At 38.5% G+C, this 22805-nt stretch overlaps 1 protein-coding gene across 2 annotated transcripts in view; it reads right to left on the bottom strand.

Annotated features, from left to right (window-relative positions):
* The window catches only part of b4galnt4a (beta-1,4-N-acetyl-galactosaminyl transferase 4a), a 317216-nt gene that overhangs the window by 73676 nt on the left and 220735 nt on the right, over positions 1–22805 (bottom strand). For both annotated transcript variants that reach the window (XM_067436802.1, XM_067436803.1), the window contains exon 7: positions 17951–18018. In XM_067436802.1, coding sequence (XP_067292903.1) covers positions 17951–18018 — 68 coding nt within the window. The remainder of the gene's footprint in view (positions 1–17950; positions 18019–22805) is intronic.

Genomic DNA, 22805 nt, shown 5'->3' with positions numbered 1-22805 from the left:
CCGTGATAGGTTGCCACCTGTGCAAAGCTCAGTTTTGAGCCTCCAGATGGAGTAATCAAACATGTCTTGTGTAGAGCTCTAGGAGTACACATTTATTTGTCATTTTTAATTGTTGAAAACAGAGCCTGCGTGTCAGGAAATTTCTTATCCTGTTGCGCCCTCTATAGGCCAGCGACTTGTCAACATCAAGCTTAAAGTGTCATGACAGAGCATTAAAGTCGACTAGTCGGTGCAACCCCTACAGCACACCAAGACATTTTGGACATTTTCATGCTCCTAACTTTTTGGGAACAGTTTGGAGATGGCCCCTTCCTGTTCCAACATGGCTGCACACCAGTGCATAAATCAAGGTCCATAAAGACATGGATGAGTGAGTTTGGTGTGGAGGAACTTGACTGGCCTGCACCTCCTGAGTCCTGACCTCAACCCGATAGAACACCTTTGGGATGATTTGAGCAGAGACTGCGAATCAGACCTTCTCGTCCAACATCCAGTGCATGACCTCACAAATTTGCTTCTAGAAGAATAGTCAAAATTCCTATAACCTCCCTCCTAAACCTTGAGTAGAAGCTGTTATAGCTGCAAAGGGTGGACCAACTCCATATTAAACCCTACAGATTCAGAATGGGATGTCGATAAAATGAATGTGCATGTAAAGACAGGCATCCCAAAACTTTTGGCAATACAGTGTATATGAATATAGTTTTTCTATTTCAATTTATCGTTTTCGTGGTAAATTATTGTTTCCTGCCTGTCAGGACATCGAGTCCGCAGGTTTCCTAAAAAAATCGTAACAGTTTTCCTGTCGTTGAAATGCACTGCACTCCCTCCCGTTGTGTCACTTCCGGTTTTGGCATTTTTAAATGCGGAATTAAAATTTTCTCACAATAATAACTCCAAAAGCCTTATTAGCGTAGCCTAGAAATCTAGACGCACCCTAGCGGCAGCAAATCTAATCTGAGTTGATCTCGATCTTGATCTTGATGTGGGTCCGGCTTGTCAGGCTTTTATTAGCGTATTTATAAGTATATTTCAAAGTTCCTATATTATTCATAATTTATTCATTATTAAAATCTAGCTCCTACATTATTTTTCTATACATTGACTACAAAATGCATTTTAAGTGGCATGTCTTGATCATCATTAAAAAACAAAAAAACAAAAATCCCTAAAAATGTTCAAATATCATGAATAATTAAATTTAAATTTAGATTAGGTTTTTGAAGAGTCACATGACTTTACCTTATGACTTAACTTGCCTTAGAAAAAGCTGAAATTAACTGATATCTTAAGAGATTTACATTTTCTGCATGATTTTGAATTTTGGTTGTATGTCTTTGATTTGCCATCCATCCATCCATCCATCCATCCATCCATCCATCCATCCATCCATCCATCCATCCATCCATCCATCCATCCATCCATCCATCCATCCATCCATCCATCCATCCATCCATCCATCCATCATCCATCCAATGTGTGATGATAACAATATCAAAAACATACAGCATATGAAGAAATTAAATATGGTCCATTTTTATTTCACATTGAATTGGAAAAAAATACTGAAAGCGAGGCTACTGAATGACAACTTAGTTTAGGCTATATTTGCAGCCCTGTTACAAAGGTTTTGATTTGTAAAGTGATCAGGCAGACCCTTAGTACAACACTGTAGGATGCTTCATCTGAAGATGCAGGAAAATCGAGCTGAATCCAGGCAATTTTATAGACTGTCTTGCTTAGACTTTTAAACACGAGTCGCTTCTGCAGTGTTGACACCCTTGACTTTGACTTCATCGTACTAATGAACTCCACAAAGTCCCGGGCAGCGGCAGTATCATTAAGATTCACACAGTTTCAGCTCTGTGTATTTGTAGCATGCCGTATTAGTGTGAAGTGCACGGTTTCTGGGATCTCAGCCACTTTACAGCAGACGTCAGACAGATGTCTCAAGAGGGAGTAGGAATTCAGAATCCAAGGAGTATCAGCTAACATCAACTATCTGCATTACTGTTTAAAAGTAAAGAGCTCAGGGTTGCTGCAGATCTTCTGGTCTCTAAATATGGCTGAGATCCCTCTTTCAATATAGGTCTAAGCGTTTGTCATTTTTATTGTCCATTTAAAAGGGTTAGGTCACAAAAAATTAAAATTCTATCCTTATTTCCTCACCCTCATGTCATTCCCAACCCATAAGACCTTTGTTTATCTTCGGAACACAAATGAAAATATGTTTGGTTAAATCTGAGAGGCTTCTGTACCATCCATAGGCAGCAACGTCATTGTAACTTTCAAGGGCCAGAAAGTTAGTAAAGAGGTTGTTAAAACAGTCCATGTGACAACAGTGGTTCAACCTTAAAGGTCCCATTCTTCGCGTGTTTTCGAAGCTTTGATTATATTTACAGTGTGCAATATAACACGAGTTCATGTTTCGCGTGTAAAAAAACACAGTATTTTTCACACAATTTACTTATCTGTATACCGCTGTTTCCTCTGTCCTAAACACGGCCTGATGATTTCCTTGTTCTATGAAGTCCCTCCTTCAGAAACACGTAATGAGTTCTGATTAGGCCAGCGCTTCCTTAGCACACTTTGCCCGGAAAGGTCCCGCCTCTTACCATAACGCGCTCAATGATATTGCAAAAATGTCTATATTGCCTTATCAATTTGATTCGGAATCAGACCCGGAGAATATCGAAGAGGATCGATTACAACCTGCTCAGGAAAGACTTTTGCTGGATGTTTCAGAATGGTAAGCTGTCTATTCAGTAGTTTAAACTGATCATTACAAACACCAACAATCGATGGTGTCTGAATGAATAACTACACTTTTATATACTAAGTTTTTCGGATTAGTTTCAATTACCATCTAACGTTAGTTAACAAAGCTAAACAGCGTTGCACTTTGTGTCATGAGTTACATAAACTGTTAAACGGACCAACTTAAATAATAAAATACACTTACCGGTTGTAGTCCATAAACAACGCCTTCTCCAGACAAAGAGGGAACTGCGTCATCTTTTAAGAATAATCTGCGAATCCGGCATTAAACTGATTGAGATTGAGCAAGCAGTCCTCAGCAAAATGTGCTGCACATAGTTTCATTGATCTCTACGTACAGCGTCCGTGGGAAGGCCAAACAAAGGTGATTTGACTCCGGGATGAAAATAACAGCGTTTCAATGGCATGGCGACAAACACACTCTACAAAAACAACGCTTCCTATTCTCGACCTGCGAGAGCAAAAGGACAACGCCCCCAAATTTGCGTGTTCTTGTGGGCGGAGGATTCGTCAACAAACGGTTTTAGTTGCGTCATTAAACCTGGAAGTGCAGGGGTGTAGTCCAAACCGGCCGTTCGCTGTAGGCTTTGAAAGGGAACTTCTGTTAAATAAAATATCTCGCTTGGCATTGAACTTTGAGCTTTATAATTTTACAGGTATTATTTATGCTCTAACAGCAACATTACACACTAACTAAAGTTTGAAAGATGGAATCGCAAAGAATGGGACCTTTAATGTTATGAAGCAACGAGAATACTTTTTGTGTGCAAAAAATAAATAAAAAATAATAACTTTATTCAACAATTTCTTCTCTTTCATGTCATCCTTTTACGCTGCTGATGTAGTAAAGACAGTTCAGGGATTCCAGGTTCTACATCAGAACGCTGGCTCAGTATTGATTAGCTCCTGCGTTAGCATCACATTCATGTGCTTTTGTTCTCACGTGAACCGTGTTGGCCAATAATGAGCCAACGTTCTGACATAGAACCCAGAAGCAATACACTGTGTTTACAATGTGAACAGTATAGGATAATGACATGGAAGAGAAGAGATTGTTGAATAAAGTAATTATTTTGTGGGGCACATTATTTTTGGCACTTCAAAACACTAGGGTTGAACCACTGTAGTCACATGGACAATTTTTAACGTTTTCTTTACTACCTATCTGGGCCTTGAAAGTTGCCGCCTATATATGTGGTTCAGAAACCTCTCATATTTCATAAAAAATTAGGGTTTCCAAATATTAACAAAGGTCTTACGGGTTTGGAACAACATGAGGGTAAGTAATTAATGATAGAAATTAATTTATATGAGCACACCCCTTCAAATGTCAAGTCAAGAGAAAGAGAATAGCAGAACAAGAAATTAATATTATGAGATTCATTGGCCTACCGACCGGCTTACGTTTTGGCAGCCTGTCTAGAAAACACAGAGCACCATACACAAAACACAAACACAAAATGTATGGATTTTGTGAGCCCTGGCCCATACATGTCTGAGTCCAGCATGCTAAAGGTATGTTGTGTTAGACACGTACACATAAGCAAAACGAACAATGCTATCACATATAAAAAAACACGTTTTACTCACATAAGTGTGTTGCACCATTCCTGTCGGATCCAATATAGAAGAAACAACAATTCTGTTTTAATCTCAAATATCTACAAATCCAGCTCAACCTGAGATAGATTTACAAACGATTACGTAGTGAAATGAAGTTAACACCATGAGCTGGAACTTCATTACAAATAGAAAGCATAAATATAAAAATAAAGTTCAACCACACATTCCTAATATTAGGATCAGAAGGATGCTTATGCAGAGACTGTGTTCTTCCACAATATCTTGCTATATTCTTTGGCATGTTTTTTATTGGTGGTGGCTAGCGTGATCCGATGAGTTGGTGGACGGGCTACTGAAATACACGTGCTTATTATTCTGTAGAGGCAGTGTTCCCTATATCGAGGGAACTTCGCACTGCGTCGGAACAACAAATTTGGGGATGCTCCCTAAGCATTAGCTGTAGAAATAGGGTACAGACTGCAGTTCAGTCACCCCCCTCCGAAGTTCAATGGGGTGACGTGGACTGCAGTGGTACCATTGCGGGTTCTGGTAATGAAACAAGAAGTAAAATCCTTGCTGGCATAGGAAGCCATAGAGATGGTTCCGCTGTCGGAGAGGGAGGCCGGGTTTTACAGCCGAGTTCTATAGCCGGTACTTTATAGTTCCCAAAAAGGATGGAGGGCTACGGCCAATTTTAGATCTGAGGTATCTGAATCAGTCTCTGAGGAGATTCAGATTCAAGATGCTGACTATTCCCACCATCGTGAGTCAGATCCAATCCAAGGACTGGTTCGTCACAATAGATCTCCATCCTTCCATGTCACAGGAAGTTCCTGAGGTTCACATATTGGGGCGAAGCATACCTGTATTGAATATTTCCGTGCGGCCTAGCTCTTTCCTCTCGCACATTCACCAAGTGCATGGATGCAGCGCTGGCTCCATTGAGACTTTAGGGTATCCGTGTGCTGAACTATATCGATGACTGGCTAATTCTGGCACAGTCGTACGAGATGGCAGTTTGATATCGAGATGTTGTTCTGGCCCACATTCAGTGCCTGGGGCTGAGACTCAACTCAGAGACTTAGCTCGTACCAGAGTTCCTACCTGGGATCTGGTGGTGGTACTCGAAGGGTTGGTTGAGGCCCCCTTCGAGCCACTGGAGTCAGTAGAGCCTAAGAACCTGACTCTTAAAGTGGCATTTCTCCTGGCAATCACTTCTCTGAGGAGAGTGGGGGATCTCCAGGCCTTGGCGGTTACTTCAACTTGCCTGGAGTTTGCCTCTGTGCAGACTGGCGCATCTCATTCTCCTGTGGTCACAAGAGAAATTGTTATCCCTCAGGGCAATGTACATCCCGGGGATACAGAATCAGAGGGTAGACATCCTGTCAAGGCAGGGGCTGAGGCCCGGGCAGTGGCAGTGGCAGTGGCAGCTGCGTCCATATACGAAATGTTCGGCCCTGTGGAAGTGGATCTGTTCACGTCTTGAGAGACGTCCTACTGTCCACTGTGGTTTTCCCTTACGCATCCAGCCCTGCAGCGGTTGGATGTCATAATGCAGACGTGGCCGAGGCTGCATCTGTATGCATTTCCCCCAATCGCCTTGATCCTAGGGGTCGTGTAGAGAGTCCGGCAATGAGGAATCAGTCTTCTCCTGGTGGCTCCTCGCTGGCCGACTTGAGTATGGATCTCGGACATCATAGCTCTGCTGGCGGGTCCTCCGCGGCAGGTCCCTCTGAGGAGGGACCTCCTATCGCAGGAGTGGGGGACACAAAGGGGGGGCCAGATATTGAGAGGTTGGACTGCCAGCAGGTGTTATAAAGACCTTACTCAGTTCCAGGGCTCCGTCTATGAGGAGATTGTACAGCCTCAAGTGGAATGTGTTCGCCACTTGTTGTAGAGAGCATGAGGTGTACATGGCTGCTATTGGAGCTTTCCACGCACCTGTGAGTGATGGGCCCTTAGGTAGGCACCATTTGGTTGTGCGTTTCTTCTGTGGGGCTCAGAGGATGAGGCCTGTAGCTCGTACCAGAGTTCCTACCTGGGATCTGGTGGTGGTACTCGAAGGGTTGGTCAAGGCCCCCTTCGAGCCACTGGAGTCAGTAGAGCCTAAGAACCTGACTCTTAAAGTGGCATTTCTCCTGGCAATCACTTCTCTGAGGAGAGTGGGGGATCTCCAGGCCTTGGCGGTTACTTCAACTTGCCTGGAGTTTGCCCCTGGTGGAGTTAAAGCCATCTTACACCCTATGTGCCTAAGGTACCTTCTAGTGTGGTCAGGTCTTTAGTTCTTCAGGCGTTTCATCCCTCGCCCCATGTGATGGCAGAAGAAGGGAGACTTTTCCTTTTGTGCCCAGTCAGGGCCCTAAGGATATATTTGGAAAGGTCAGCACAGTGGAGGAAATCAGATCAGCTGTTAGTGTGTTTTGGCTCACCCAAGAAAGGGTTGCTTGCATCTACCCCTATGATCAGTAACTGGATTGTTCAGGCTATTGCCATGGCATATCAGGTGCGCAATTTGCCTTCACCTATAGCCGTGAGGGCCCATTCCACCAGGGGCATGGTCTCCTTGGTGGCCCTCCTTTCTGGAGTCCCAATGCAGGACATCTGCGAAGCGGCTGGATGGACCACTCAGCACACTTTTATTAGATTCTACAGTTTACACCTCCCTGTGACACCCGGCGCCAGGGTGCTTCAGTCCTAACTGTGCCTGGTTTCCAGCTTCACCATAGGGCAGGCATACCCTCGGTGTGGCCTAGTGGGTACTCGTTCCCCTCTCAATATAGGGAACGTCTTGGGTTATGTATATAACCCATTTTCCCTGAGAGGGAACGAACACTGGGTCTCGTCGCCACACCGCATATCGCCTGGAATGCTTGCTTCATTGCGTTAATTGCCGCTACTATACGCCAGTCTCCCCTTTATAGCTTCCTGTAACGCTATAAAAATGAGTTGTTCCGACGCAGTTCTCGTTTCCTCTCAGTGAACATGGGTTATATACATAACCCGAAACATTTCGTCCAAGATGAACACGATTGTTTTCTGGGCCTGGTGTCTATAAATGCTTTTCTTTGACTAACAAGGACGTTTTCAGCTCTGAAACTTACAGGATAATCTTATATTACCATGACCTTTTATATATCAAAAGCTCAAGGGAAAGTTGATTTCTCGATTCATCACCCCTTTAGCGACAATTTTGCCGTCATCATTTGAACAATCTCTACTTAAGTTCCCAAGGTCTGTTGTTAATTTTTTTAATTAATACTTTTGCTATGGAACAAATTAGGCTTCCTGTATCATTTTCACCACTTTCAGTTGAATCTATGCCTCCTTGATGTTTAATGTGATGCAATAAAATGGCAATGTTCCCAAATAAGAACAAAATAATAAAATAATGGCGTATTTCAAGTGAAAGACCCAACTTATTGTACAACAAGACAAATGTAAAAAAACTAAAGAGAAATATGGGAATATGGAAATCCACACTACAACTATAACGATAACGGCACAGAGGAACATTCAAGTTGAAATCACTCCAAGTTTTTTTTTTTTTCAGCTGATGAACTATAAAATACATTGACAGCCAATCTGAATCAAACAGTTTAAAGACTGCACATTTTGCTAAAGCAGCAGAAAACATATGCATGTGCTAATATGAACAAAGTTATTGTCAGTCGGTGTGGATGCTAATAAAGTTCTTATTATAGTTATCTGTATAGCTAATGATCTTGGTGTGAAGAGGTCTTTACTGGTATGAATACGTCTGAAACACTTAGCTGTGTAATTTACAGCATCAGCAGAGCAAGACTATTTCTTTAATATGACACAAAAAGAGGCACTATAACTAAAATATTTTCTTTTTGTTTATCTAGCCATCCTGGCAAGTCATACACTGACGTGGAAGGATTTCCAGGCGAAAATGACACAGCACTTTTGTGGAAATGCCAGAAGCCTTATTAATTCTTGAATATGCCAGCCTCTCACTCTCTCTCTAGTTAAAGGGCAGAAACAGATCTGTCGTATCTAGGGCTGAGTCACATCCAGTGGAATCCATCTCTATCCTCCGGTCTTTGCCTTTCCACAGGCATTAAGGCCACCTGGTCTTCCCACACAACATTTGTCCTCCAATCGCATCATTATCCAATCACATAAGCGAGACTAATCTAATGGAAGGCCCTTCAGAGACTTCATGATATAGGTCTTATGTTTGTCATCCTTGTGATGAAATTTTCCCAGCTAAAGTACTTTGAGATGAGATGATCAAACTTCGTTGCAGAGGGGCCAGAAAGGTAGTAAAGAGATTGTTAAAATAGTCCATGTGTCCTTCATTTGAAAGATGAAAACAGGAAGCCTGTAAATGTAGCACTTTTTTTAGAAAGGTGAATTGACTCCCACAAAAAAGAGGTAAAAAGGAGGTTTAGACATGCACTAATATCAAATCTACCAATTAAAAAAAAAAAAAAAAAAAAATATATATATATATATATATATATATATATATATATATATATATATATATATATATATATATATATATATATATATATATATATATATATATATATATGTGACAACATTATGACAGGTGAAATGAATAACACTGATTATCTCTTCATCACAAAGTTGATGTGTTAGAAGCAGGAAAAATGGGCAAGGGTAAGGGTTTGAGCAAGTTTGACAAGGACCAAATTGTGATGGCTAGATGACTGGGTCAGAGCATCTCCAAAACTGCAGCTCAGTGGTGAATGTTATTGTGGCGTGTGGTCTGATCAAACATTACAGAAAAAAAAAGAAAAAAAAAACAATAAGGGCAATATTAAAACTCTATACTACTTTATCTAAATAGAAAAAAATTAAAACATACTACAACACTACATCATACAATCTATATTTTAGAAATACATTTTAGAAATATAAGATTACAACAGCTTTATAAAATTATGAAACAAAAATAAATGACTATTCATGAACAAATTATACACACGAACAGTGTAGATTGTTTCCCGAAAATATGACTCTTATGACTCTGTTCTCTGAGTGAATCAAAAACATATAGCATGAACACTACAGTAGATTGACTCCCTAGAAAAATGACTCTTATGAGTCTGTTCTTTTAGTAAATCAAAAAAATATAGCATTAATTAACAGTGTACAGTAACATGTTAATATCAATGTTGTAATAACAACAGCTGTGGTGTGAATATATAGAAAGTAAATAGATTTATACATTTTTATAAACATTTCTTGATTCTAAAGCAGGTTGGAGTTATTTAACAAAAAAAGCAGAAACTCATTTCAACTCAATACAACCAGGCGAGTGCACTCTGAACGGATGCCAGCGGAGAAGTCTGTCTTTTCTTATGTTGGAGATGCGCCGTTAGATTAGATTCCTTATCTAATCAATGCTTTGTAAGGGTGGAAAAGACTCATGCCTGCTTCTACAGGATGAACAATCCTGCTTTAAAAGCAAAGTGCTTAACCTCCGATCAATACACACCATTCCCTTTTTCTGTCTCTATTCCTCAAACTCAATAACCACATTGATTTATGATCATGGTAATAATGATAAACAGCATTGCAAAAAGTCTTAACATTGCCTACACATTTGTCTTTTTTCACTCTTATCGGTTCACTAACTCTTTGTTATTGAAATAAGAGCTCTGTTATAAAAACTAGTTTGTCTAAAAAGTATAAATTATGCCCTTGTAAATTTGAAGGCAGTTCATTTATCATTCACAGAAAATGCTGTCCCAGAATATACTGCAATAGATTAATGGAAAAGTTGATTCTAAATATATTTAATTCAAGTGCAGAATAAAAAGTTGTTTGTGTTATGTATTTTTATGCTTAGAGTATCAAGGTGTTGGCTAAGCAACACGTTAAATTCCAAATCATCTGGAATCATCTTTACCATGCAATTCACAAGCAAAATATCTGTTTGTTAGCTTAGCATTGTGCTAAATAAACCTCAACTGGATCATTGGTCAAGCCAAATTTGAGAGTTGTGACCTCTTCAGAAGTTAAAAGGGCATTATCTCAGTTAACCTCAGGCCCTTTTTGTTGTTGTTTGTGTAGACAAGAGTGGAGACATAAGGTCTGACCGCAATGGGGTCCCTGGCGGGGCCTCAAAGTTACAACAAGCCATGCTGCAACTTTTTTCCTGTGGGAGAGAACTCTCCCAATAACAACCGAGTCAGACTGAAGTTCATTCTTCTTCACTCAGCCTGAAAGAACCTGACTAAAACTTCTCCACCATCGAACTACTGAACCATCACCACTTTCTTCTGAGACTGCAATGTGCAAGTATCTTACACTGAACTAACTAAACAGGTTAAGTATAAGCTGTTAGCAAAGTATTTTAAAATTATGAAACTGAAGGTTCTGTTCAGGTAGTTAACTGACACTTTCATTTCCCCCTTACGAAACAAAAATATATTGCAGTATATTGGAAAATATCATGTAATACATTAGGCAATATATTCACATATATGGGATTTAATATTTATATTCTCCAATATATTGCAATATATGAAAGCGGCAATCATTTGTATATTTTGCAATATATTACAGGAATATATAATATATTGTATAATACCATCAATATATTATTCCATGTATTTCCAATATATTATAATATATTTCAAGTAATATATTGGCTGTTTCCATTTAATTTATTCACTTTTACTTTTCTTTTTACCCATGAAGGCATGATGTGGTCTTCACTTCACAGACAGTGAAAAATAATCAGACTAGGACTCATGTTCATGGATCATGGCAGAAATCATGTTCATGGATGCGATTATTAACATTACTGTAGTATGTAGTATGTATCCACCAGAGCAGGGCCGAGTGTTGAGGAGCTGAGCAAGGCCGCTGGAGCAATTATTAAGCAACATGCGGCTCGCGAGCAGCAGGACTTTTATTATGACGGGACACAGTCGCCGGCCCCATTTACGTTTTTCCGATCATGAGTATGAGGTAACGCAGCTCTTTTTATCAATATTAGATACATTTAAGTGTGTTTAAAATGATGTTATGACGTTACTCTGTGTGTTCCCTCAGCGGCTGCTGTGACATGTTCACACTGCTAAAAGTGCTAAAAGTGAAGCGCTTCTGCAGAATAAAACCAGAAACTGAGGGTTACGCAGATAGGACGCAAATTGACAGGCGACTCCCTCAGACGTCCCGGCTCCTTGGTTAAAAAAATCAATCAATGATTGATTGATTGATTAAAATAGCGATTTTCTCACAATTTACAAATAGTTAGAAATATTTAGGATATTGTAAGAACTCAACTGAACAAAATATATAACACTGGCCTAGTGGTTTTAGATATTTTACTGCAACAATCTTACATAGTGCACCTTTAAAAGCCAGTTGCGCTCACACCATGGCGGATTCGCTATTTACATGGTAGAATTTGCAAGTGGAAAGACTGAACGCTTCTCCAGAGAATCCTTTTATTTTTAATATTTAACAATGTTTGTGTGCTGCAACCCTGTGTGTGTAATAAGCAGACTGTGTGTTGTAAGCGCATTGTGTACTCGCCTATAGGTGAATATTACTAACACACCCTTTAAATAACACAAAAAATACTGCATATTCAATTCCTCAGAATAGCAACAATGCGCCTGAACACACCTGATTTTCAGACCAGCGAACAATGGCCGATTGTTTCAATGTTCCATGGCGAAAAGATGGGCATGAGTGCATTTGCTATTTAAACAATGGCGTGTCTATTCACACCAAGTGCAAATAGCATGCCTTGTTGGTAAGTGCTATTCACACTAGCCCCGCCTGCCTGGCTGTGCCAAGCAACATAAAAGATAAAAAATAAACGCTTTTGATTCAACGTCTTCAGTGCCTAATGCATCGTTGTTTTGACGCGATCAACACAGGTCCGAATTCGCCTTTTGCGGAGCTGGCTCTTCTCTCTCTTCCCTCTTCTTTTAAACAAATGATTTTATTAGAGCTCCCTTGTATTACTTTTTTATCAACACTTGAATATGGCTAAGTTAAAAAAAGCTATATTTTGAACGAAAAGCTGAGAAAATTGCGTTTTTGTGAAAGACTGTGTTCAGATCAGATTCAGAAAGATTTTTTGACACCGATGGAGTAGATCGAGTCCATCAACGCTGTTCTCGTAGCTCGTCCTGGGTCCACATTTCATTCACTAACATTAGATAGTTTTGATTCATATGATGATGATCGCGTTATTTTATATTTGTTTTACTCTGTCTTACGTGTGTTTTATTCAGGAGATTCAGTACTCATTCAGAAGATGCGTAATAGTAATAGTTAATTCTATTAACTGATCCAAATATTTATATAACACGTTATAGTTGATTATTAATTTTCACTTGAGCTCAACATTAATTTCAGCATGGAAGCTCACTATGTTTTGGAATAGAGCTTTTGAGCTTCATAATTCAAGGACAAAAAAATCCACGGTTTCCTTCTCTTTTATCTTCTTGCAACTGTCTGCTTCATTAAGAGCCATCTTCACTTTAGTCATCGCCAGACATTGGATGCAGTATGTGTTTTTATATCAAGTTCAGAATAAAGAGATGAGACAATGAGAAACATAAATGTGTTACTTTGATGTTGTTGTGAACCATATAGGATGGAAGTGAAAATGATATGGACAAAACAATGCAGCTGAATTTATTATTCTGGCTGATATCATCATATTAACTGGCTAATTATGGATCTCCTTGATTAAAATCAAAGTAATTAAGACATTATTAATGTTCACCAGTCATGGATAAGCCATCTATCTAATTCATAGCACACATCACAAGAGATGAACTAAACATCTCTGGTCTTATGGCAAACATTAGCAGTGAGTTTATCGAAATAAAAGATTTAATGTTGGCAAAATTGCTTTTAATCATATCAAAATCAGTTTACTGTTTTGTTCAGTTTTCTTCTCCCTCTGTAGACTTTCGTAAACATCTCCATTAATTCTTCATTAACAATAATACCAAATGGTGCAGAATGAGGGTTAAATGCTGTGTTTCTATTCAGGTCTGGGATCATAGCGCCATTCCCAAGGGTGCACTTCGTCCATACAGCCCCGCGTCAAGGGCAGTAATAGGTGAAAGACTTACACGCGAGAAACACTAGATGAATAATGCAGAAAAATCAAATGCTCTTTAGAGACTCACAGCCAACGGCCAGGAGCAGGAGAGGTGTGCTGTGCTCCAGAGGTGCAGTTGTGTTTTCTGTGGTACAATAAATTATACAAGATCTATTTGTGTTCATTTTTATCTGGCTAATTCGCTTCTTTGAATGTACATGCTAATTTGATTAGAAGAGCTGTACTGATTTTTTTTAAAGGGGTGGTTGCATGTGATTTAACTTTTTAACTTTAGGTAGTGTGTAATGTTGCTGATTGAGCATAAACAGTTGGTGACATCATAAACCTTTGCTAGTCACCGCAGATGTGACTTCTGCCCGTAATGGGAAGGGGCGTGGCGTTTCCGGACAATCTGTGCTTGGCACTTCAGCCAATAAAAATACAGGAAACTACATTTTGCCATCTAACCAATCGAAGACCGTTGCGTTTTTCAAGCTTCATAGAAGCAGGAAGCAAACGAGCTGTTCAAAGGACAACAGAGACAGCAGTGTGAAATAAAGGTCAAATATAAGAAAATATGGCGTTTATAAAAAAAAAAGTATTAAGACATGTTATACTGCACCCCATAAACACAACCAAGCCTAGAAAAAAAAGAAGAAAAAAAAACACGGAACCATCCCTTTAAAATATAGATACATTTCTTTTTTTGGAGTATAAAACTAAATCACCATAAAGTGTGGCCTAACTGGCCAAATAGTTAAGGCGCAGTGTTGTGCAAGTTAGTCTGGAAATGTAATTAACTCTTTCCCCGCCAAACACAGAAATTTCTGTTATTTGTGAGAAAACACTTCCAGGCCAATAACGGAATTTTCCGTGTTTTCACTGTCGGACGTTAGGGGGCGCTATTGCGCATCTTCTGAATGAGAGTACTGAATCTCCTGATCAAAACACACACGAGTAAGACACAGTGAAACGAGCAATCGCATGTAATCATATGCATATGAAAAATAACGTGCTCATCGTCAATAAACAGCATATGAATCAAAACTGCCTAATGTTACTGAATGAAATGTGGACCCAGGATGAGCTACAGGACTGTGCAAGCATTAGGACTGTTGATGGACTCGATCTACTCCATCTGCGTTTGATCATCACTCTGAATCTGATCTGGAAACAGTCTTTCACAAATACGAGATTTGCTCAGCTTTTTGTCAGGTCTTTTATGAAACCCACCCATAATCAAGTGTTGATAAAAAAGGAATGCATGAAGCTAGAATAAAATGTTTTTTTTTTTTTTTTAAAGAAGAGGGTCAGCTCTTTATTTATGATATATTGCATGCTCAGATATTCATTAAACAAAGTATTCTATGGGCTATTACATTTTTGTGAAAATTGTCAAAAACCCTGGCGGTGGCTGCCAACTTTTTTTAAAGCGGGGAAAGAGTTAATTACTGAATACTACATTTAAAAATAATAAGTGGTACCCCACACCCTTAAAAAACATTAAAGAGGTTATATAATAACCTCTTTAGTCTGCTGCAGTACTTTTAGATCTGCTCATGTTGTATTATACTTCTTACATGTTTTATAGTGTTTTATACGTTTTATAGTGTTGCGCTCTATAACCAATCACACACCAAACCAGTCTGTTTGATCGGACCACATGGGCGAGCCCTCGCTCCTCACGTGAATCAATGAGCTTCGGCCACCCATGACCCTGTTCACCACTGTTCCTTCCTTGGACTACTTTTGATAGATACTGACCACTGCAGACCGGGAACACCCCACAAGAGCTGCAGTTTTGGAGATGATCTGACCCAGTCGTCTAGCTATCACAATTTGGCCCTTGCCCATTTTTCGCTACTTTACGCTTGCCCATTTTTCCTGCTTTATATCACATCGACTTTGAGGAAGTATGATTTTGGTAACACTTTAAGGTCTCAGTTAACATTAGTTAATGTATTAACTAACATAAACTAACCATGAGCAGTACATTTGTTACTGTATTTGTTAATGTTAGTTAATATAAATAGAGCTGTTCATTGTTCATGTAAGTTCACAGTGCATTAACTAATGTTAATACATTTTTAATACAGTATTAGTAAATGAAGTGCAGTTCCTTATTAGTTCATGTTTTACTAATGTAGTTAAATAATGTTCACTAATGAACCTTATTGTAAAGTGTTACCAAGATTTTTTATTGTTTTTGAAAGACGTCTGATATGCTCACCAATATTTATTCGATTTTTAGCTGATTTTTTAGCATAATTACTCCAGTCTTCAGTGTCTCATGGTCCTTCAGAAATCATTCTAATATGATGATTGCTGCTAAAAAAAAAACATTTCTGATGTGCTGCTTAAAGCTACACTGTGTAACTTTTTTAGTTTATTCTTAGCTAAAATCACTTAGTTCTTTCAAAAATATATGTGCTCATTAATGTATATTTACTTCTTTCAAGTAATAATGCATTCTCGTAATTTTATAATATACCATTGAAAATGCATAAGTGTTAGGGGTTCGGATGGCGGTCGCCATGTTGCTCCTCCATCTTGAAAGTACATTTGCCAAAGAGTGACATACCCGTAAATTCAAGCTACGCTTTTCGCGTTTTTATACTCGATGGCACCGTGTCGAATGTGAAGAGGAGGATTGCTTGAGGCTGCTATATGATGATGGAGGATCACTCTTAAGCCCCTTTCACACTGCACGTCGGACCCGCAATATTCCCAGAACATTGCCGGGTCGCCTTCTGTGTGAAAGCAACCACGTCCCGGAATTAATTACAGAATTCGACCCGGGTCGGGGACCTAGTAACATTGCGGGATATGTATCAGAGTCGCCAAGGAAGCGGAAAAGAGAATTAAGACGGCAACGCAACAGGCATTTTAAAAAGAAATTTTAAAAAGATTTTAACGATTTTAAAAGGAACGCTGACGTCGCCTGCTTTCTTCTTGACAGGTTATATTAATTCAGCCTATTTGTGTATATTGGAAGTTTTATTGTTGCTTGGCTAATTGTATCATGGTGTGCTGAGCATAACACTAGAACGACGTCTAGGATAGTTTCCCTTGCGTCAATGATGAAAAAGTATTGTTTACCTTATAACATAAATCCGTGTTCTATGACGGATAACATGAGATTAATATTTGAATTGCATTATAATTTGTTTGCCTTACGCTAGTGATGTCGTACAATATACAGAATAACGATAGCACTGATAAAAGTTACTTTACTAAGATTAGCTTGCATTCGTCTGGGAACCTGATAGCTGATGTTAGCAATGAAATGGTAAAAAATAACGAAAACGTAAAACTATTATTCATTTTACATAGATTAATTTGATCATAGATCATTTGGCAAATTAAATAACTGCAAATTATAATAGTTTTCAAAAGTAACCTCATCACTTGATGCAACACTCACCGAAGAGGTCGAACTGGAAGCCATGACTAAATGGGCCACCGTAGGAGTTAAAACGAAATCGAAATTGAGAGGAACAGAAACTATTATTCACTGGATGGTCATATATCTTTTCACCACTAGATGGGGGAAAATATCACAAAAATTGTGGAAACTATACAAGAATATAATACATTTACATTATGCTTATTAACAGCCATAGAGTCATTGAATCAGCGTCAAACAGTAGATCTACCCAGTATTAGTTGATAGTAGTTTTGTGTTTGGTATTTTTTATTTTGTGTGAAAACACCTATATGGCACCCCAGATGAGTAATATCCTCTACTTTTACAAAATGAAATGTAATTCCTAAATATAAAGTCTTAAATCATCTAGACAGAGCATTATCTACAAGAGAACCATTCTAAAAAGGTGCCTCTGTGGTTACTATCTATACACTCAGGTTCATGAAATGAGGTCGAATTAGTTTATGCATTATTAAATACACTCAAGATAAAGGCCAGGCTATGGATCACTTTACAGCCATATGGAAACAAACTCACTGCTAATTCCAGCAGATCCATTTGAAGCCATTATTAATGGTGCATTAGTGCACAGTGCCAAATTAAGCTGGCTGTAGAGGGCTTTTTATGGAAATACTAGAAATACGATATGCTAATCGACCGTTCATATACTGCTGATTTGAAGCGGAAAAGGTGTTTCTATCTTAGAAGCGACACAGCTCTTTCTTCAACATGATATTTAAATCACACAAGTTGTACGGCTATAAATGATGTGAGTGCTCTGAGAGGAGCAGAGAAAGGCGATCATTAAATGCCCGATCAGATAAAGGCCAGCAATTTCCTCCAATTACAACACAATCAACACCATCAGGGGTAAAATAACTGCATCAATAGACATGAGTGTGGGCGGTTTGTTTACAAAGGAAGAATTGAGGCCCTTGATTGGACAATTAAACAGAAAGTAAAACATAGAAACATACACTAATGACCAACATTTGCACATAATAACCAAGTTTGCTATGCAATTTCACACTATTCAATGCTGTGGACACATCGAAATTACACATGGATGCTGTGTTTGATGTCACTGTGTGTATACAGTATGTACTTACTGCACAGACTTGGACGCCTGAGACCTGAACTTGGTAAACTCTCCTGGTGCAGTCCACTCAGATCCCAGCTGAAACAGAGCAAACCCACAATATTTCTTGATTATTAATATTTTAATGTAATCACAATGTAATAAATGTCAGGTAGGCAAATGCAGTTGAATCAAATTAATCAAAAGCGCCCCTCTCAATAATTATCCACAATAATATTGGGGTCAACCACAAAAACATTTGAATTATAATTAATATGACAACATGAACAAAACAAATTACTCAAAAGTTTGAAAATTCCTTTTTATTTGTATCTGCAATCAGACATTTGCATCTTGCGTCGAGCTTTTCTGACAACAGTTGTTTGCTAAGCCGAGAAACAGCCACAATTGTGAAATATAGAGTCATAATTGTGAGATATAAAGTCATAATTGTAAGATATAAAGTCATAATTGTAAGATATAAACTCATAATTGTGAAAAATAAAGTCAGAATTGCAAGATATAAAGTCAGAATTATGAGATATAAAGTCATAATTGTGAGATATAAAGTCATACTTGTAAGATATAAAGTCATCATTTTGAGATATAAAGTAAGAATTGTAATATATAAAGTCATAATTGTGAGATATAAAGTCAGAATTATAAGATATAAAGTCAGAATTGTGAGATATAAAGTCAGAATTGTGAGATATAAAGTCAGAAAGATATAAAGTCATAATTGTGAGATATAAAGTCATAATTGTGAGATATCAAGTAAAAATTGTAAGATATAAAGTCATAATTGTGAGATATAAAGTCAGAATTGTGAGATATAAAGTCATAATTGTGATATAAAGTCATAATTGTGAGATATAAAGTCATAATTGTGATATAAAGTCATAATTGTGAGATATAAAGTCATAATTGTGAGATATAAAGTCATAATTGTGAGATATAAAGTCATAATTGCGAGATATAGTCATAATTGTGAGATATAAAGCCATAATTGTGAGATATAAAGTCTGAATTGTGAGATATAAAGTCATAATTGTGAGATATAAAGTCATAATTGTGAGATATAAAGTCAGAATTGTGAGATATAAAGTCAGAATTGTGAGATATAAAGTCAGAAAGATATAAAGTCATAATTGTGAGATATAAAGTCATAATTGTGAGATATCAAGTAAAAATCGTAAGATAAAGTCATAATTGTGAGATATAAAATCTGAATTGTGAGATATAAAGTCATAAAAGTGATATAAAGTCATAATTGTGAGATATAAAGTCATAATTGTAATATATAAAGTCATAATTGTGAGATATAAAGTCAGAATTGTGAGATATCAAGTAAAAATTGTAAGATATAAAGTCATAATTGTGAGATATAAAGTCATAATTGTGAGATATAAAGTCAGAATTGTGAGATATAAAGTCATAATTGTGAGATATAAAGTCTGAATTGTGAGATATAAAGTCATAATTGTGAGATATAAAGTCATAATTGTGAGATATAAAGTCAGAATTGTGAGATATAAATTCAGAATTGTGAGATATAAAGTCAGAATTGCTAAACTCTTGCATACAGTACATTTGCTTTGTCGTTCCAGGTGTTCACATTGACGCTTCTCTAATGTTTACATTTGAATTGCTGCGGTTGGTTTCTGGTTTGGAGGACATTTTATGTTTCTCGCCGCGGGTGCTCACTGGTGGTCTCCCTTGGGCTTAAGCTGCATGGTGGCTGAAGTTTGCACCGGGCTAGCGTCATCCGGGCTCTCGTCGGCGGCGTCCGGCATGATGTTGGGATGTTCTGCTTCTCGGCTGCGCCGCTGTTCCGTCCTGCATTGCGACCGTGGAGCGACATCTGCGCCGGCCCCGGTGTGTCCACAGAAGTGCCCGGAGGAATGTTCTGCCTCCTGCATGGTGCTGCAGCGATCCCCATCGTTTGAATCATCATGAAGAAGACCCATCATCTGGTCTTCAGCTGTCGTGCCTCAGCGATGTCATCGGGACACTGCCGCTGGGAGAAATCTGAAACATGGAGTGGACCACAGTGTGCTGCGGAGCTAACAGAGACTTCCACCATCAGCTGTTTTCTGTTCACCATCAGCTCTGTTTCTGTTCACCATCAGCTCTGTTTCTGTTCTGTTTTCTGTGTTGGTTGATTGTTTGTAGTATTCTATATTTTTACTTGTTATTCATTTTTTTGTTGTTATTCCCCCCCCCCCCCCCTTTGTTGCACTTTGAGATTCTTCGGAATGAAAAGTGCATTATAAATAAAATCTATTATTATTATTATTATTATTATGTCCACGCATGTCGTTCTTACAAACATCAACTGTATTGTAACAAAGCATGCCGCTTCTGTCTAGAGCAGATGAGGCATCCATAGAGCAGGGGAAGCAACGTCATTCCTGGGGAGCCACTGTCCCGCAGAGTTTAGCTCCAACCCTGAAAAAACTCACCTGCCTGTAGCCTTAGTAATCCTGAAGACATTGATTAGCTTGTTCAGGGTTTGAGCTAAACTCTGCAGGACAGTTGCTCTCAAAGACCGATGTTGCCTACCCCTGCCATAGAGGACATCCTTGGGTATTGAGTGTCTGAAGTTGGGTCTCATCTAAGTCAATGCTGGATGAGAAGGGTATCACTCAAAAAAATTGATTTAGGCCCTTCACAGATATGACACATTTAAATTCTGTTTACTTTACTTAAACATATCTAATTGTCACAACTTAATTAAATTGTGTTCAAGCAACCTAATTGATTTAAAACTGAAGTTTACTTAATTCATTTGCGTTAAAACTACATTAAATATTTTTTGACAATTAACTGTGCAGTGTTTTTCCCAGCATGCTTTGCAAGGGACTACATTAGGAGAGTAAATTTTGGTATTAAAGGGATAGTTCACCCCAAAATGTAAATTATTTAATCATTTACTCACCCTCAAGTTGGGAAAAAATACTATGGTAGTCAATGGTTGCTCTATCTGCTTTGTAACAAACATTATTCAAAATATCTTCTTTTGTGTTCAGCAGAAGAAAGTAACTCATACAGGTTTGGAACAACTTGAGGGTGAGTAAATGATGATTCATTCATGTAAATTATGTAAATGATGATTCAGAAATGAAGTATTTAAATATTTGGGTGAACGTTAAAGTGTTATTTGATGTATTTTTCTGTATTCGAAAGAAGTTGTTAGTTAATGTTAGTGTTTTATGTTCAGTTGTGTTGGACATTTAGAGGAGTTTCTGTAATGTTTTTACACTTGCACAACTTGCACAAACTCAATTAAATTTCATTGCATTAAATTTTTTTGGGCTACACATATTTATTAGATGGAAAACCCGACCTTAATTAAATTGAGTTTGTCCAATGAGTTATTTTTTTGAGTGAACTTGGTATTTTTGCTTGGTTCAAGATTACTGTATTTGGACACCCCTTCCAAAACACCCCTAAGCTTTTTCTCATCCACAACAGGGGGAAGCTATTGAGACAGTGCTCCTGGCGCGTGTAGGTTGCCTAATTCTCGCTGGCAGCAAGTTTTGTACATGGTAATTTTGGTTGCTGTTGTGAACTTTTTATTCGCCTACACTCTCTTTGACAATCTGGCCATAAAAGCTACTTTCACAATCCACCTGCTTTGCTCTGGATCTAGTGACTAGGTGTTACATGCTATAGATCCTAAGTAGGTAAAATCTTCCACATCCTGCAATTTGTTGTTGGCAATGCAGATGTTTGGTATTCCATTGACACCCGAGCTTAAGATCTCAGTCTTCTTGACTGACTAGTCTCTGTAGTTCATTCTGCATGTAAGACATCAATGCGGCGTCGTCAGCAGAAAAGATCTCCAGTATTAGGACATGGTGCACTTTTGTCTTGGCCCTAAGACAGGCTATGTTGAAGAGTTTCCAATCCGACCTAGGGCACAGAAAGATTCCTTCATCTCTGTTCCTGAAAGCTTGCACTAGAACGTGGGAGAAGAAAATCCCTAAGAGATTTCACTCTGCTTCACTCTCAGAAAAACTCTCAGCATCCGAGACCTGTGGACCCAAATTGATTGGACTCTGAGAACATCTGGCCATGATCAGAATCAGTCAGCATGCCTTGTGTGTTTTGTGTTACTTGCAAATTGTAAAATTAGGATAAGAAAAGTGTGAGCCCGGAAATAAGGTTTAGAAAAACAAAAAACAAAAAAAACACAACCTCTCTCTCTCTTTCGCTTGAGCTCTCTCAGCCATTTAGAAAGCGGGCAGATTTAATGCAAGTGCACGGTAATAATATACTCAACAATATACACTCACCTAAAGAATTATTAGGAACACCTGTTCAATTTCTCATTAATGCAATTATCTAATCAACCAATCACATGGCAGTTGCTTCAATGCATTTAGGGGTGTGGTCCTGGTCAAGACAATCTCCTGAACTCCAAACTGAATGTCAGAATGGGAAAGAAAGGTGATTTAAACAATTTTGAGCGTGGCATGTTTGTTGATGCCAGACGGCCCGGGTCTGAGTATTTCACAATCTGCTCAGTTACTGGGATTTTCACACACAACCACATTCTAGGGTTTACATAGAATGGTGTGAAAATGGAAAAAAAACATCCAGTATGCAGCAGTCCTGTGGGCGAAAATGTCTTGTTGATGCTAGAGGTCAGAGGAGAATGGGCCGACTGATTCAAGCTGATAGAAGAGCAACTTTGACTGAAATAATCACTCATTACAACCGAGGTATGCAGCAAAGCATTTGTGAAGCCACAACACGCACAACCTTCAGGCAGATGGGCTACAACAGCAGAAGACCCCACCGGGTACCACTCATCTTCACTACAAATAGGAAAAAGACCCATATGAAAAAAACCTATATGGTTCATATATGCGACCATATAT

The sequence above is a fragment of the Pseudorasbora parva genome, chromosome 25 (genome assembly GCF_024679245.1).
Source record: "Pseudorasbora parva isolate DD20220531a chromosome 25, ASM2467924v1, whole genome shotgun sequence".
NCBI lineage: Eukaryota > Metazoa > Chordata > Actinopteri > Cypriniformes > Gobionidae > Pseudorasbora > Pseudorasbora parva.
This window is presented reverse-complemented; position numbering and strand designations above follow the sequence as displayed.